The sequence below is a fragment of the Ammospiza nelsoni genome, chromosome 5 (genome assembly GCF_027579445.1).
Source record: "Ammospiza nelsoni isolate bAmmNel1 chromosome 5, bAmmNel1.pri, whole genome shotgun sequence".
NCBI classification, from domain to species: domain Eukaryota; kingdom Metazoa; phylum Chordata; class Aves; order Passeriformes; family Passerellidae; genus Ammospiza; species Ammospiza nelsoni.
In genome coordinates, this window is record NC_080637.1 from 53796471 (window position 1) to 53814161 (window position 17691).

A 17691-nucleotide genomic window follows, 5' to 3' on the forward strand; every position below is an offset into this window, starting at 1 on the left:
TAAGCAGAATCTGTGCAACAGTATCTGAAAGATCCCAGATTGGAAGTGTTTGATGTGGAATAAGTCTAACTGGTTATTGAATGTTTAAAAGCACCGTGGAAAAAAACTTAATCGTAAATAAAAGCTGAAGCTATCTTATTAAAAAAATTAACACCTACTGAACTGGTGTTATTGAAAACACTGGGAATGAGGTTCTCAAAATTGCATTTATTAACACAGTTTTATATACATAACGTTCTCTACTCCCAAACCAAAGAGACTGGAGTAACAAAATACCCTTTTGTACAATGAGTTAGGAAACATTAAGTATTACATTTGGTCCTTTGTACCTGAGAAGCTGAAAACAGCTGTTGATGGATGTCTAATGCAACTCAAATGTTTTTCTGGTTCAAGGCTGCATTAGGACCTGCAGAGTGTGCCCTTCAGCACCAGGCGTTTGCAGCTGCTGGGGCCATGCAAACCCTTGGTGGCAGGGCTGACAGAGAGCTGGGTGTCCACAACGCCTCAGAGAGCAGCTGCTGCACTTCCAGCAGCCTTGGCACAAGGCTGAACACCTGAGGGCAGTGCTGACAGATGCCTGCTGGGGGTGAGAGCCTGGCCTTTAGCCAGTTCCAACCCTGCCCTGAAGAAAAAAAAAACCCTAGACATGTTTTATATCCCTGCAGAAAATTCATCATCACTTCTGTCACCCCTAGGAATTTCTGAGTGAGCATGTTTGGTTTAGTTTAGGGGATTTTTTTGTTTTAGCTCCATTCTCCTCTCCAGACAACAATTAGGGTCCATTTGGTTCCTGTAATTGTGACAGGAGGTCAAAAGCAACAGAAAGAGTTGTAGCACCACAGCATGAATTTTGCCCCCCTTCCTTATCCTTGTGGGGAGAAAAAAGACTTAATGCAACTCAGCCACGTGACATCCAAACCCAGGACCCACCTTGGATTTCAGATGAGAAAAATCTTTCTGCATGTCTATGCTGCTACATGACAAAGAGAAAGAAGGAAATACAAACTACAGTCCTGTATTAGCAAGAATAGCTCCATTATCACTGTACATGTTTGCATATGCATATATTTTTGCCACATAGAGTATACATTCAGTTCTCCCAGATTAAACAGGCATCTATAAAAATAGGCTATGTTTTTCCTCTAGAATTTCCATCACCAGAACCACAAGAATTTGTTAACTATTGTACACAAAGGCAATGCTCAGTGCACGTTATGTTCAACTGCAAAGTCTTACCTTAGCAAGATAATGTCTCCAAAAGAAAAAATGGAGAAGAGAAAATACAAGTGCAGACTAGAGTGTGAGCTGTGTATTGACTGCACACAGCTCCCTAGCAAGGCCATCCTGGGGAAAGGAACATCATGTGTGGGTGATTCTGCCGTTGCTGTGGAAGAAGGAAATGCAGCACTTAGCCATTCCACTCCACAAACTTGGGTGACTTCAGCAGAGATGGGATTGTGGAAGGATGTGCACAGCAACTGCAGGAGGATGGGAAGCAGCAGCAAGAATGCTGATCTCAGCAATGCTACTGAGCATTCAGTGTGGGCAAGTTTGGTCAAAAAAGTGTACACAAATTAAAAAAAAAACAACCCTGTATCAAAGTAAAAAAGCAAAAACATAAATCAAGTAATGCAGCATTTTTTAGGGCAGTTATAATGAACTAAAAATAAAAACTTTAATGAGCCCAGCTGATTTTAACAGTCCACAAAGCTTGTGTCATGTTCTCAGAACCAATAAATGGAACGTTCATATCAGTCTGGTCTTTCCAGTTGCGACAAAACATTAATCCTTGCTGTCTGAATGTTGAAGTGACAGGCAGGAATGGGCAAATCAAAGTACGTGAGGAATTGTTTAAACCAATGACCCAAGAGTGGGTGGAACAATATGAACCATTAAAACAAACATTAAAGAAAGTTTGGTCTAAAAATACAGTTTAAGAGTGCCAGAAAACCCCCCAGCAAGGGTAGTTCTCTCAGCTGGACTGACTGGAGTAGTGTATTCTGGTTGGTAAGAACTAGAAGGGTGTTAATGTTCTGGGAGATTAAAACACACCCGTATATTTTAATAAAGGTGGTGTTTTCTTTTAACTCTAGCTACTTAAGTTAGGGATCTGAGTAATTCTTGCACAATCTAGAAGCTCTACTTGCAGGGATGGACAGATGTTAAATAAGAGTTCTCACAGTGTTCAGCAGCTTCTGAGCCTGCAGTGCAATTATTGTTAATAATCAGGCATGTAAGACTATATGAACAACACACAGTACAACAGACCTACAAAGGCTAGGAAATACAGAATTGAGGCTGAAACTTGCAATTAGGCGCAACATTTCATGAACTGTAGACACTCATCACAGTGCCTGGTCATGAAAGAAAGAGCTGATTGTGGTTCTGTCTTGGCTCTGGATTTCCTTACTTCTGTGGATGCAAATCAAACCTTCGGTGTGAAATGAGAATTTGTTAACATTCACTTTTCTTGTTTCCCCATTCTTCGATAAGGGGGCAAAAACAGGGGGAAATAAATGTTTGATGGGATCCTAAGTTCCCACAGTACAAATACTGTCTATAGTAATAACAAGGGAGTTTGGAATAAAACAGTAATAAGCATTTCCATTTTGCGTAACAGATTTAACATATATTCAGAACATACAGTTACACCCACAGTGTAATCTGTGACTGCATTAAATGCAACAGGATTGCACAATGACATGTCTCAATTATTTTTTGGACAATAGATACAGCCAATATCTGGATTCAGGGGTTTTTTTGGGTTGAAGAGATGCCAGTTCAAACCTTGGACCAACAGCCTATGAGTTTGGGTTTTTTTAAAATGCTATGATAGAGATGCGAGAATGCATCTAGAAATTAATAAGGATTTTTTTATCTGCACATCTGTACTTTAAAATACCTCAAAGGTCAACATTTTATTAAATTATTTTCAATCTAAAGAAAGTGCTGTAAATAATGCAAACTCCTGAAAAATAGGAGTTTCTACAGAAAATACAGACAAACACAGACCTAGCCTCAGTGGATGCTAGTATGCTTCTCTTGGATTTAACAGAGCAAGTAAGTCAAATCTAGAGCTTTAGCCCCTACAGAGTGTTACTGATGAAGACAAGGACATGAGTTATTTGAGTAAGTAATCTTCACCCATACCAGCCACATCATTTCACAACAGGCTCTGCAGGTGTAGAGTTGGAAAGATCTCCATTGCTTGCTTTACCAGATTCTTCTACAAAGACAAAAAAAAAAAAGCATGGATGATGTTTAACACTGTATTTGAAACAAAACCCCTCAAATTCTAGCGTATACATATATATCACATATATATATATATATATATATATATATATATATGATACTGATGTCCACAGGAACACCTTATGCAGTATTTCACAGTCAGCATATGCAACCTGATCTCGCAGCACAAGACCTTTGAAGAAATTCCTATCTGGGGTGAAAGGTTCTTCAATCAGCAGTACTTGTCTAAAAATTACATATACAATGCTCACACATTTCAGAGTCCAAGTCCAAAGATCATAGTAGAGGGCATAGATATTATTACCATGTTGAAAACTCTCCACCCTGGTATGCATTTCCAGTTTTTCTCCCTGCAAAATACATTGCCTGGGGAACTGAACCAGTATCATAACAGAGAATATTTAACCTCAAATATAATTAGCTGATGTTCTCCAGAATGATCTCCTACAAACTCCACAGCAGCATGTCTATTCTTCCCACAATTCTTGGAGTTCTTTGAATTTGTTTATTTTTTTTTCATGCACTGAATATTTATCTGAGCAACTTCACTGAATATGATCAAATATAAATTAATGCTAAAAGAATTTTTCTTTACAAACTGTTTTTCTAGTGCAGAAGAAAACTAATCTTTTTCTCCAGTGACTATAATCTCACAGGTCACTCGTGCCTTTGTCAGAAGTACAGTGGAGAATTATTTACCAATTCAGATTTTAAGATACTACTGTTCCTTGAGTTTCTAAGTAACTTGTGACCAAACTACATTTCTGTATCTTAATCCTTAGGAGCATTCTCATTTCTTTGGAAAGAATTTTCCCAAGAGAATCAGAATTCATGAGGGAGAATATACAACCAGAAATAGAAATGCAAAATACCAGTGTTACCTAGTCAAGAGACCACACCACAAATTAAGATCTTATCCTTTGAATATAGAATTTAATGGGAGAACAAGCATATCAAACATCTAAATATCTATAGTAATTGTATCATCTGCTATGTAAGTTGAAAGTCAGCCAGTACAAAAGGTGAAAACCACCACCTAAGGCTGTTATTGTCAACATTGGTAACTGAAGAGGTAAGGATGCTGAAGTTACTGAATTTAATATTACTGCAAGTATGCAATTCTCCCTGTACCGGGCTTTACAGCCCATTTTTTGTCAGCTGGGTCTTCTGTGGTGGTGTATTTTTTTTCCCACACTCCAGAAGCCCAGCTTGGAATTCACATATTCCAAAGAAGGACTTCTTGAGCTGTTCTTGCTGAGTCTAAATCACCCATGACCACATAAACCTCTCTCACTAACCTATGAACAAGAAAGCAGATATTAAAAAAAACACTATTAAGGCACACAATCTCATTAGCCAAAATGATCTACTTATAGGATTCACTCACCTTCTTTTTCTTTCTTTTCCTGGCTTTCTTCTGCTGCAGTTTTATCTGCTCTGAAAAAAATTCTTGCACTACTTAGCGAGAAATAGAGGAGTTCAAATTCCTAAGGTAAAAGATAAAGAGGAGCATCAGTGTATCACAAACATGTAGACAAATATCAATGGGATTTTTCATTAGTATCTTAGGCTCCTAGATTTCAGTATCTAAATCACTTAAATGCTCTTGAAAATCTTCCTCCTTTCATTCCTTATTCACACACATTTTACAAAGCAAACATCAAATTACATTAAAGGGCAACCTAAGCAAAGCAGCATCACTGCAATAAATCTGTCACTGATCTGCTGAGGCTGAAAATGAGGTTTGTAACAGCAGTGAGAGCAACTTGCCCATGGAAACTCATGCAGCCAATAGTTTAAACAACCACAAGCCTGTATGAACAAGGCTCAGCGATGTGTTTTTTTAACAGAGGACCAAGCAGTGCACACTCCTGGGAACCATGAGGGCATACAGGGCCTTATGTATTCCAACAAGACATTACAGCATGTAATCATGGGTTGTAAAAATAGCCATTGACAGATTTGTCCCATAGGCTTCTCCAATCAAGAGAGAGAAAGCACCACACCATAGATGAAACCTGAGCTGCTGTGCTCAAAAATTCAAATACACCTTTCCTCTCTTTGATAGGTAATGCATCATTCATTATGCATCATGCAGCTCAGAATTAACACACAGGCAGCTCTGAGGGTTCACAGCGTTATGTGCAATCCTTGTTATAAGAAGTTTAACCAAAAGATATTTTCTCCTATTTAAGCATTTATGGTTTAGTTGCATTAGCCTTCAAATTCCATGGGACAAAGAATTCCAATGAAACAGGTCTTCAAATATCACAAAAACCAATGGTATTCCCTCCAGGTCATACACCAAGTCTTTATGCTCTTTCTGCACTGTTGCTGTAGTTAGTGTTCAGGACTTTGCTCTCAATGTGTTCCATTAGAACAGTTACCTGATTTGTAACGAGTAAGTGTTGAACTCAATACAGAACAGAAATTGTTACCAGAACACCTAACCAGGCTCACGCTGTACCTGTAAACAAACTTCCAGTCGCTTGTGGGTAAGGTTCATAGTCTGTAGTAGTTTTTCATCTTGATTAGTGGACTGTATGTTCTGTTGCTTAGCTACTGCTCTTATTTCCTTCACATACTTCTCTCTAACAGACTGGAACCAGTGCAGAGAATCAAACTCCTGGTACTGATCCAAAAGCTTCAGAATGTAAGCCACACCTAGTCATTAACAAACCATGTATTGAAGTCAACATGCAATTAGCAAAACATTTTGTGAACGTCTTCAGTGGATGAACCTAAGTTAATATTTCCATGCAAATATAATTTAAATTGCTATTAACTTACAAGTAATCTATCAGGAAAAATGACAATAAAGAACAAGCTTAAATTTTTATAAAACATCACTTCTCCAAATACTTGCGTTCCTTCTCATCTGGATGAGAACCACAAGCTTGGAAAGAAATTTGGAAACACCAATGTGTTAAAACTGTCTGCTCCCATACACACCTATTCCATGGTTAGGAAATTCTGACCACAACCATAACCCTCAAATCCCTTGTGCTGAAGCAAAGAGAAATCCAAATAAATTATGGAATTTTTAATTATGGGAACAAAGTATAAACAAAACTTTTCTTGCAAATGTCCATTATGTTGGCTTACCCAAAGGTTAGTGAGAATGCTGAAACTTACCCATGGCAAACCCATCATCAGTGAAAGCCGCTCCACTTTTGTTCTTCTTATTCAACTTCTCCTTGCAACTGATTGAATGCTCCACAAAATTGAGAGTCTGAAAGAATGACAGGCTGTCTTGGAATCACAAAGAAACTCACAAATGTCACAAAGCATTGTCATACATGCTACTACAGTCTAATACAAAACATTTAAACACAGCCCTGATCTGACAAGACCTTTTTGAAGCAAGCCCTGGTGCAATGCAGACACTCACCAGGGGGGGAACAATGATGTAGAAGTTCCGCAAGTGCATGTTCTTCGTGCTGCGGAACTCGGAGGCAAACACATCCACCAGCATTTTGAAGTACTCTGTTCCCTCTGCAAAGTTCCGGGTCAGGTCACTCAGCACAGAGTCCAGCTGCCTGCAAGGGATGAGCAATGAGTTACCTAGTTCTGCTGAAAACCCCCTTGCTTACCCACCTCTTGGAAAACAACCCTCTCTTTGCCCTTTGCCAGTGTCCAGGATTTGGGAGAGTACCCTCCCTCTACAGCCCATTTGAATAGTGGTTTTTGATTTCATTGTCTCAAAAAAAGGCCTGTGAATAGAACACTTGCATCTTTTTTACCTAAGACCCTGAAAATTTTAAAAGTAGAGCTCGGGCACACAGTGAGGAAAGCTTGTTAGCTTTTGAACAAGGATTTCTTCATGAAATCAGGTTCTAGGTCTATTACTATCAATGCTACTTCACATTTTCAAAACAACTGCTTCTATTTGCTTTGCTTAGAAACAAATATTTTTGCATAAAGGCAGCAGAACTTTTAACACATACACACACAAACAACTAATAGCTGCATTTAGTAGCATATAATGTCAATTTTCTCATCCCACCCCTGCCCCAGACCTCAAATGATGTTAGTGTACCTTGCTGCTTTTTGTGTTTCTTCTGAGAGACCTTCTTCTTTCACCAGCTCTTCAAAGTTAACAATATCTTCCAGATCAGGAACAAACCTGAAAATTTACTGTTTGCTAGGATTATGCTCATTGAAGTATCTACCCTAATTTATAATTTACTTAATTTAACCTTCTGGGCTTGAACTACTTAGTTCAAGTTATGTCATATCTGTCTCACATTCTCATCCAAGCATTATTAACCTCATTTCCAAACACAGACACATCATCAGTTGTACTTCTGTTTTTACTGGGCTATCATCTCCTCCCTCTAGCACTGGATACTCTTGGTAACTCTATGTTTCCTACTATTTGCAAGAAGACTAACTATTCCTTATTATGGAAAAGTTACTATGTTTTAATGACTTTTCATAAACACAGACAAAATCTGTACAGAAAAAGGTATGAAAGGAATGTGTTTTCCAAGTTCCTCAATGTTTCTATTATTTTTCCTTAACACATCCTTGAAATTATTTAACATCACAAATTGCTGGCTTATGGACTAATATCTTACCAATGTGTACATTCTATTAACTCTTTTGCCATGTTTTTGCATGCTTTGATAGAAATTGTTTTATTTTTAGTGATTTATGTCCATGACTGTACAGTGTTGAATCCCAGCACTGTCTTCAAGAATTACACTTAAATGAAAGCATATAAATGGAGCTTTTCAAAATTGATGGGGAATAGGTAAGCGTTTAGGGAATATCAGCAAGAATAGAGAGCAAGGGGAAGAGAAGGAGCTAAGAGAAAAATGAACTATTTGTAGAAATACCTAATGGCACTACTGCAGCAGTGAAGTCCACCAGATCTTATCATTCGTACATAACCCAAAGCGTTGCCTTTAAAAACAAGAAAAAAAAAAGAAACAATTTATAATTACTTAAACACACACACACTCTGCATAGTTCCTATAGGCTCTGAAATGTAAATTAAAGTTGCCATGTAGTTCTGGCACAGAAATTGGCTCTGAAAGCTAAGTTAAGAGAAGTTAAATTGAACCCTGCTATCAAAAGTCTATGTAAAAAAATAAAACAAAAATGCATCATCAAGCAAGGTTTTGTCCACTTCAGTACAAACTCTTTCCAGTGGGCACATTAAACAGTTGTAAGTTCTGATCAGTTCTGCACATTTACAGCATCAGTGGCTGAAAATATCATTGTCACATCATGCATCCCTCAAGGAGGATACTTCAGCTGGATATATGGCTCATTTTTGAAATACACGAAACTAAGCACTAATAGGTTTTTATTAGGAAATACATTCAACATGGGTAAAAGTCAGTTCCAAAACAAAGAAAAGAACTAAAAAGGGAACAGGAATCTATGCAAGCTATAACTGTATTTTAGATTAAGACATGTAAAGGCCATTTCTGCATAAATAGGTGAGAGCATGTTCTTAGCATGGGATACAAGTGAACTATTTTCCATCTGAGTGGAAATAAATCTAGCTTTAGCCTCAGCTAAAAGGTCAGTTACTAGGTGATGAAGATCTTTTACATTTAATAACATTTACAACACGTTAGATAGCATTTCGTACCAATTTGACTTATGAGTTGTCTGAACTGGTCAAGATAGCTCTGGCCATCTGGAGTTATTCCAAGTTTTCTGATGCCACGGTTGAATTTATCTGCTCTTTCAAAGGGATACTAGAAAAAAAATTTTAAATTATTTGTAATAATTACCTACCCTTAGCAAAAAAGTTTTTCATCACATCAATAAAGTTCTATTTGAAATGTAGTTCTACGTCACATTTACAGCTTTTTTTTTTTTATAAATTATAGACCTGCTTGTCTGTATTAGTTCCCAAGAGTCATTTTACTAAGTCACTTCTGCAAGTTGACAAGTTAAATAGTTTTACTTTGAAAAAGAAAGTATTCTTAAACAAATAAGCACTGGAGACGTAAAGAAGCTAGCAGTCTATTTTACGAAATACATTGTCTCTCTCATTTTTAAGACAATCTTCTAGGATGGAAAACCTCATTCCCAAATCCTGACATACTAGAATGAGTGCTACATGATCATCATTTTGGATTCCATTCAAGTAAGCTCATTATTCAAAACTGAAAACTATTATGCATGAGTTGAACAAGAAGCAACCTTCAACAGACTACAACTCCATCAAATCATCCTTAAGCCACTGAAGAGAATGATTTTAGCCAACTCCAGATTTACACAGCAGACAGAATGAAACAAAGCCCTCCTGAATACAGACATTGGTAACACTGCATTTTGCCAGGAGAAAAGCTGTCCCTTTGTCTGGGGATACACATTTGAATAATAGCAGGGTTATGGTTTGGTCACATGACAGTAGCACTTCTTTTAGAAAAATACTTTTGAGCCTTCAAAAACTACTATACCTTGTGATCACTTTGATCTTTGACTTCCCTGAAGAATCTGATGTCTTTGATAAGTCTGGATTTGATATGTTCATCATACATGAACTGGCTAAAAATGTAAAACTTTTTCCTCAAGAACTGGTAAGTGAAATTTACCTTGAAGGCAAGAAGAAAAAAAAATCAAAATCAAATCAAATCAAAAAAGTTAACAAAGTAAAACAAAGACATCTAAGACCCTGTTTTCACCACATGCCTGAGTAACTTCTAATGCAAGTTCTCAACTTACTTTAATTTCACTGTTTTAAAAGAATAAGGAAAAATGAATAAACATTCTCCTGGAAGGCCTTCCAGGAAAGGACCAAGGAACAAGGTCAGTATTTCAGTTGATCCCCTGCCCTACACAGCCATTAGTTTATCTGGAATACCCTGTAACTGCCCTTTTGAAACAATACAAAGATCAAGTAGAAACAGGCAGACACGATCAACTTCCTCAGTCTGTAGAATCTTCATAACCTCCTGACACAAATTTTTTACTTCCTCAAAAAGTTTTCTAAAGTACTTTCTTATCTCAATAATTCTCATGTCTGCCAAAACAACTTAACTCACCATCACAAGTGAGTAAATCTACATCACCAAAAAATAATGTTTGTAGCAGCATTTTTTGAGACAGTCCCCACTGTCCCAGTCTCAGAAAAAAAGTGAAAGAAATCATCAAAACTTTTAGTAATTTCCACTTCTGAAATAATGACTTGAGAATGGGTTCAATATTTCAACCAATTCATTTTCTTTTTTTTTTTTCCTTATTTGATAGAGCCAGAAGAATAGAAAAAAGGAAACAGCAACAAGGTAGAACTGAAGTAGCAGACTGAAAAGCACTGACCTGAAAACACCTTTGTCACTCTATCCAAATTTGAGAACCCCAATGACAAATTCCTGCTGTAGCAGACACAATGCACCTCTTTGCATTTACCTTGCAAAGAGGCAAATACCTTTGGCTGGTTAAAATGGCCACCTACACCTCAGACATCATTTAAAGCTTTGTAATAGGAACCCATTTTTCCAACAAGCGATCAGAGGTCTGTAGCTTTATTTTGCAAATCGAAAAGCTCGTATTTCTTAAGCATAACAATTACAAGAAGAACTTCAAAAATCCACATTGCATTTTTTCAAGATTTGCTTTAATAGAGAGATACTTTTGCTGCAGTTAAGTGCCAATAAGGAGAAAATCAGGCCATACTGTCCAGAACAGTCCAACCAGCACATCTATTTCTCCTTTGATGTGGTTTTAGATTGCTTCCTTAACATATAGGTAACTGGAAGTGATAACACTCAAAACATTGTGATTTGTGCCATATCCAAGAACTCATTTGTTTTATTAATTCATGCAGAACATTATTACTGCATTATTAAAACTGCATAACCAAATAAACTATTAGGAGATGCAAGGAGGAGGTTTTTGTGCACAATCACAAACAAATAACCCAACAGCAGCAGTGCAAAAGATACTCACTGTTGTGTTCATGATTCCTGTTCCGTGAGTTCGAATTGAGTTAGCAATGTGTCGGATATTGATGGTGTTCAAGTGTTTGTTATTACTTGTTCTTTCAATGAAGATCTGGGAGGCAGGGAGGGAAAATAAAGTTAAGTACTCCAAACTGGTTCTGTGATAAATTATTGATCAAATTAGCCCATATCCTAAGAGCAGCTGATAACTGGTGATTAGGGAAAGAACCAAGAAAATCCAGCATGGATACAATGAACTTTATTTAGTCAATTCTTCCAACTTCAACACAGCATTGATTCAACAATTCTAAGGCAGATGTTGCACTAAAGACTCCCATATCTGAGATTATATCCTACATTAAGTGGTCTAAATTCTTTTGGCACCTGTTTGCACTTTTGACCCCACATATATCACAGCAATGAGTTCCACTACTGAATTTTAAGCTATGAAAAAAGGTACTTATTTTCTTTCAGGAAGCTGCTCATTTTTGTAATAGGCACCTCATTCTCACACTGTGAGAAACCCCAAAGGTTTGTTCCCTGTCCATGTTCTCCATGTCATTCGCCACTTCATCTCTCCAATACCATTTTCAGATACACATTTTTCAAGCTCAAAAATCATAACATACTTAGTATGTTCTTACAGAGCAGCCAATTATCCTTGCTGTCATCTGGCTTCCCTGGAAAATTGACATGCAGTGATCCTACTGGCAACACATTTCTAAAATATGCTACACAACATTCTCCAAAACCAAGCCATAGCATCCCCCAAGATGTTTTTCTAGAGCACCAATACCATTTTATAGCCTCTCACTATGCATGTTCTGCCTGGGTTTTTTTACACGTACTACACTCTGCATTTCGCAATCCCTTCAAATTGGAGCCAAATGCCAGGAAAAGTATGGGATATACCTTACCTGATTATTCAGATTGTAGAGGTAGCGGGATACAAAAACATGAATATTTCTCATGATTTCCAAAACATCCAGACCCTGAAACAATATTATTTATTGAGAATTACTATGATAAGACTTCTCAAGACCTCCTGACACACCTAACCACTAAGGTGCAGAAATGCTATTTATGCAGTTATTTCAAGGTATTTTAGAAAGCAGTGTCTTTCTTTGCAAAATGAAGAACCTCTTAACAATTTTTGTTTGGTGTCTGAAAGATAACACTTAGAGGAGAAAAAAGCAGCTCAGCCCATGTTTTAATATTTGCACTCCTGCCTGGCTTTTTCCAGCTTCACCTGAAAGTAAGGAATTCTCCAGCCTATTCCACAAGGTGGAATTAAACAATAAAAAATTAAAAATTGAGATGTATCTGTTTTCACATTCTAAAATATAGAATCTTGCCTTAGAGATTCCTACAGACATACAGATGTCTACAGAGAAATAAGCAACTAGCTAATTATCAGTACTGTTGACCCAACCTGTAAAAAATACTGAAGTTTGCTATCTAACAGTATAAATTTTACAACTGTATACGCTATTTCCCCTAAGGAGTCCTTTAATTATCATTGTGCCTAGAGATGATGCTATTTAATTTATATACCCTATTTCCAGTTGTGCCAGGGATTTCATCACGCTTTTGAGGCTGGGGGTTTTTGAAGTGTGAGGTGTCTTTGTTGTGAAGTACAGTTCATACCAGAATCAATGTTATGAAACCAATTTGTTAAATTGTTTAGTTCTTTGTAACAATGTGCTGATCAAATACGGCCAAGAGAAAACCAAAGCTGGAAACAGAAACTGATCTACAGCACTTCTGCGCCAAAAAAACAGCTCAAGTTCTTAGTTCTATGCAGTCTTTCAACTTAGGAAGACACAGCCATTATGAACATTAGAAAAAAAGGGGCTGTGTTTCTAAGAGCCTTCACCAATGTGCTAACCTAAATGAGGGAAAGAAGCAAACTGTCAAAAATGTCCAAGATATTGTAACTCCAGAAAGAAAGTCTCCAGAACTATGCAATATGTAGACCCTGTAACAATGAATATCTTCACCACTAACTTGATGACTCCACAACTTTATTCTGAATGTCACCATGTTTAGCAGCTTTTAGGAGGCTCTAAATCACTCTCCTAGAATCTAATTCACAGGTGTCCCAAAGTCTTCCATCTCCAGCCTGTGAAATAATTTCTCTTGATGATCATTAAGCAAAAGCTAGCAATAAACCAGGGAGAAAGACCCATCACTCAAAGGTCATTCCAGACTTGTAACAGTTGTCTTGGCAGTTTGCCAAACTGCTGACACTGAATTTTCAAGAACACTGTCTCTGGGTTTGCATACTCAATTCATTTCATTACATTACATTAAAAAAATTAAAAATTCAAGTCCAACATAACATTAATGAATATCAGTGTGATCTCCAAAGGCAGATACAGATGCTGTCTCACAATTCAACCAGAAATTAAAGGTCACTTTTTCCAAACAGTTCTCTGCTCTTTGATACTTTCATTTCAGTGATTCAGTCCTATGACAGTGGAATGGTGGTTTAAATTCTATTCCTGCCCTGTGGGCACTGTACCTGCTCCAGAGTCTGGCTGGGAAGGTGAGCCTCAGTCATACTTAAACCATAGCGCTGGGTTGCCAAATTTCTCATCTCGCTGTAGGTGGCCCAGTCGTGAAGTGCTACAGTTGTTAAGTTGTAGAAGGTCTTGTCCAAATAATGAGTTACATAAGCTGTGAACACGAAGGATGAACTAAAATAATGCTATCTATTTAGTTACGAAAGTGTGTAAAGAAGTGAAAAGATATACAAAGCCAAAGTATAAGAGATGAAAATAATAGAACCAAGCAAATGCATAACTCCTTACCTTTTATGTCAATGAACCGATTGAAAAAGCGTATTGGGTTCAGAAAGAAGAAGTGAGCCAGGTCCTTCATGCCAGCTCTGAAGGGGTTTCTGTCATCTAGCTTCAGGTGAGTGTGAACTGATAAGCGCAGGTCCTTTTCTATCTCTTTACATAATTTGTCCAGCAAGTGCTATTCAAAAAAGTTAAAAAAACAAAAACAAAAGGAAAACCCACCAAAACACCAAACAAACACACAAACAACACACACAAAAAAAAAGTCACGTTCAGTGTCCACTTACAATGCTCTGTTAGAAGAATCAACATTTCTCTCCACAGATATGTGTAAGACTGATTAAGCTCATGAAGAAAGCTTTGCTTTGGTAAGGCCACACCAGTCAAAGAGAATAAATACTTGGGAACCAGAAAGATACTGATTTCCTGTGTTCTTGTTCTAGTACAAATAGCAAGGAAAAGCTACCCAGCTCAGAAAACATAAAGGTTTACCTACCTAATGTCATTTTTTACATGCTTAAAACTTCCACATGCAAGTTTAACACAACTCAAGTATTCTCACTTCTCATTTTAAGGGGAACTAAGCTTAGGGCTCTCTATCTAAATAGTAAGAACAAATTCAGTGAGGAAGAGTCTTGCAATAAGAAATTTGGTCTGATTTTCTGAATAATATGTAATGTTTTGTCTTGAACTAGTCAAATAAAAAGCATATTTCAAAGGTTAAAAACTAAGACTTGGGAAATCCAAATTTGAATTTTCTTTGTCAAATCTCCTTCATAATTCTAGATAATAATTCACTCAAGAGGGCATCTGTATTTACAGACCCTTCACTACTAAAAGCCATGCATGGAAACTAAGAACAGTAGCATTGATTTTAGGCATTCATCCAAACAGAAGCTAATCTGAAAAAAGCACTCCTCTGTCTGCACATTCAAATCTATAACTGAGGTTTTGTAAATTTACATAATTTAGAGTGCAGTATTTTCATGTTCCCAGCCAACACAGATACCATTAAACATGAGTCTTAAATAACCAAAATTGTCAGTCAAACCAAACACTTTCCTATTTATTAAAACACTTCACACCAAAGTTCTCTGTGCTATTTTTACAGATCATATCAGATTTGCTACAAAAAATGCTAATCTGAGCTAAAGATATTTCAAGCACAGTGGTGTGTTTAATTCCCAACCACAAAAAATTACCTCATTGAGCACTTCCATGATTTCTTTGTCATAGCATTCCAGAAGCACCTCATAAGATTCCAAGTGTCTTGCATACATCATAGCAGGTACACAGTCCCGTAGTGCACTAAACATATACTTATTAAAAAACACATATTATTAACAGACAGATATGTCACCAGCACCTCAAACAGAGTTCAAAGCTATCAAAAATCAGAACCACTAGTCTTCCCATTTTCATTAAAAACTGACTTCATAAACCCTACTGAAGTGTCCTGTACTTAATCTGAGGTATTATTTGCTACTGACTGGAAGATCCTAATTATTAGCTATTTCATCAGAAATTATTTGCACTTTATTTATTTCAGTACTATAGAACCTTGGAACAGACATTTGATTTTTATCAGGATTATCATGCCAAAGCCTGATTCACATCTGCAGAAAGCACACATTACTTCAACATGAGGAGAAGAGATGAGGGGTGGAAAAAACTACAGAACAACTATCTAACACAGAACCCCTGAACACAGTGATAGATGCTTTAGAAATATGTAACCACAAAGAGGAACAAAGACTTTTAATGTTCAAGTCTAGCTGGTGTTCATTTCAAATTAGAATGAAGAGAGAAACAAAGAGACAGACACAGAGTCAACAATAGCAACCCGAGATTTTTTAAAGAAATCTAAATTTAGATTTAGAATCTAGATTTAGAACAAATATTGCTTTTATATCCTCCAGGATGAGAAGAAATGTCTGACTCAGTAGTAGTCAGGGATTTGCTTTTTGAGCTCTTCATTTAAGAGCTTCAGTCTGAGGTTTATCATTTATTCATCTGAATCTGTCACAACAATTTTAACATTATTACTTACATGTAGTCTAGCAGAATCCACTGCATTTTCATAGACATCATCTAAATAGATTGGAAAGACAGCTCGATGCCAGTATAAGAAACAACAGTCACATTGTGCTTGAACTCTGGAATAAAAGTTTAATTGTTAGACACAGATTTGGAAGAAGCCATTGCTTCACTAACACACTAACACAGTGAGTGTGTTTAAACTAAAGACAAGTGCATTTCAAGCCTAAGTTTTACAGCATTACTTTAATGTTCCAGATGCACTGACCATCAGAAGAAAGTTCTTTATTAAAGAACTTTTTTTTTCCACTAGCCTATTTATAAATCAAAGGTACTTGCTTTTGAGAAAAAGTTAACTCAGTCTCTGAAAGACTTAAATCTTATATTACAGCAAATTCCTAAATAACTGTTGTCTTACTACATGCAATTAATAGCCTAGAGATCAAACATATTTTTAAATTTCTCCTGTAAGTCAAAGGAGAAACAGTCCTCTCCTGATAAATTCCTGGGATAAATGCAGACAGGTTGTATCTCATAAGTCAACCACCAAGAGAGCCCGTATTGGCCTTATCCCAGGCAGAGCATGAGCCTGGGATCTCTGTCCCCAGGGGCACAGAGTGCCAGAAGTTAGCTCGCTTAGACCAAGATGCCACGGGTCAAACTGCCAGCAAGCAGGGTGAGATTCAGCTCTTGTAGTGATTAGCCAGCTCATAAGATTTCAGCTTGCTGCTGGGTAACTTTGCCCTTGGCTCGAGGCTCCAGCAGATGGAGAGAGATGAGAAGGAAGAAGACGCCGGCTATAACAAGAAGATGGCTTTATTTGGGGAGTCCATGAAGGGTCTCAGCTCTTCTTCTTCTAAGTTAGTAGGGGTACAGTATGCTACTTTTATAGCCTTGGCCAGAATCCAAGCTTCACCAATGGCAAAGGGTTAGAGGGACCATAAAGTGACGAATACAAGCTTTTTCCTTAAAAGGGTATAAAGATAGGCTCTGAGTCAGGGGGTGAGGAACTTCTCTGCTGCTGTGTCAGCATTCCTATTGTTAAATCCTCCATGGTGCCTTTGCTAAACCAGTGGGGTTTACTACAAACCACTAAAGGTGTTTGTCTCTCCCCTAAAAACTGCATGGAACCCAGATATCCACCTGGCTTACAAATGGCCAGCATGATGTAACTTGAGTGTGCACAGAAACTACAGTAGCAGTAAAACATGGTTCACATGTAAACTAGCAGCCCAATCTCCCAAACAGACTGATATTAACTCAGAAATTTTGGGGTTGGGTTAACGGGAACACTTCAGATTATCATAAAACCAAGTCATCCAAGAAAGTCACAGAATTTCTAAACAATCAACAACCAGGTGAAACATAACTTGCACAAAGACAAGTGAGCTTCGTGCTTAACTCTGTAATTCTTTCTGTTCGTTCCTGGTCTAAAAAACATGCAAAAATCACCACCAGCATGCAGAGACCAGATTTTACCATTCACACAGTGAGGATCCACCACCCCCAAGACACTATGCTACCTTCTATATACTGCTGTCATTGCTTACCTCTCTGTAAGTTCACTGATCAAGTCCAGTTTTTTCAAAACTAACTGAAGGGGAATAAGTTCTTCATCTTTAAATGTTTTCTGTAGAAATGAAGAAAAAAAAAAACCCAAGAGATCACAAGCTGATACTTTTTCATAA

General features: G+C 37.3%; 1 protein-coding gene across 3 annotated transcripts in view; it reads right to left on the minus strand.

Moving 5' to 3' along the window:
* Positions 1-187: 187 nt before the first annotated feature.
* WASHC4 (WASH complex subunit 4) overlaps positions 188-17691 on the minus strand; it is a 39332-nt gene continuing 21828 nt past the window's right edge. For 2 of the 3 annotated variants that reach the window (XM_059473412.1, XM_059473410.1), the window contains exons 18-33: positions 17554-17633; positions 16017-16122; positions 15169-15285; positions 13976-14144; positions 13687-13841; positions 12080-12154; positions 11170-11274; positions 9681-9815; positions 8861-8969; positions 8097-8163; positions 7295-7381; positions 6647-6794; positions 6391-6487; positions 5723-5919; positions 4643-4742; positions 188-3226 (exon numbers count right to left, since the gene is read on the minus strand). In XM_059473412.1, the coding sequence (XP_059329395.1) occupies positions 3159-3226; positions 4643-4742; positions 5723-5919; positions 6391-6487; positions 6647-6794; positions 7295-7381; positions 8097-8163; positions 8861-8969; positions 9681-9815; positions 11170-11274; positions 12080-12154; positions 13687-13841; positions 13976-14144; positions 15169-15285; positions 16017-16122; positions 17554-17633 (1815 nt within the window). In that variant the 3' untranslated portion in view covers positions 188-3158. The remainder of the gene's footprint in view (positions 3227-4642; positions 4743-5722; positions 5920-6390; positions 6488-6646; positions 6795-7294; positions 7382-8096; positions 8164-8860; positions 8970-9680; positions 9816-11169; positions 11275-12079; positions 12155-13686; positions 13842-13975; positions 14145-15168; positions 15286-16016; positions 16123-17553; positions 17634-17691) is intronic. The other variant, XM_059473411.1, reaches the window with a different exon arrangement.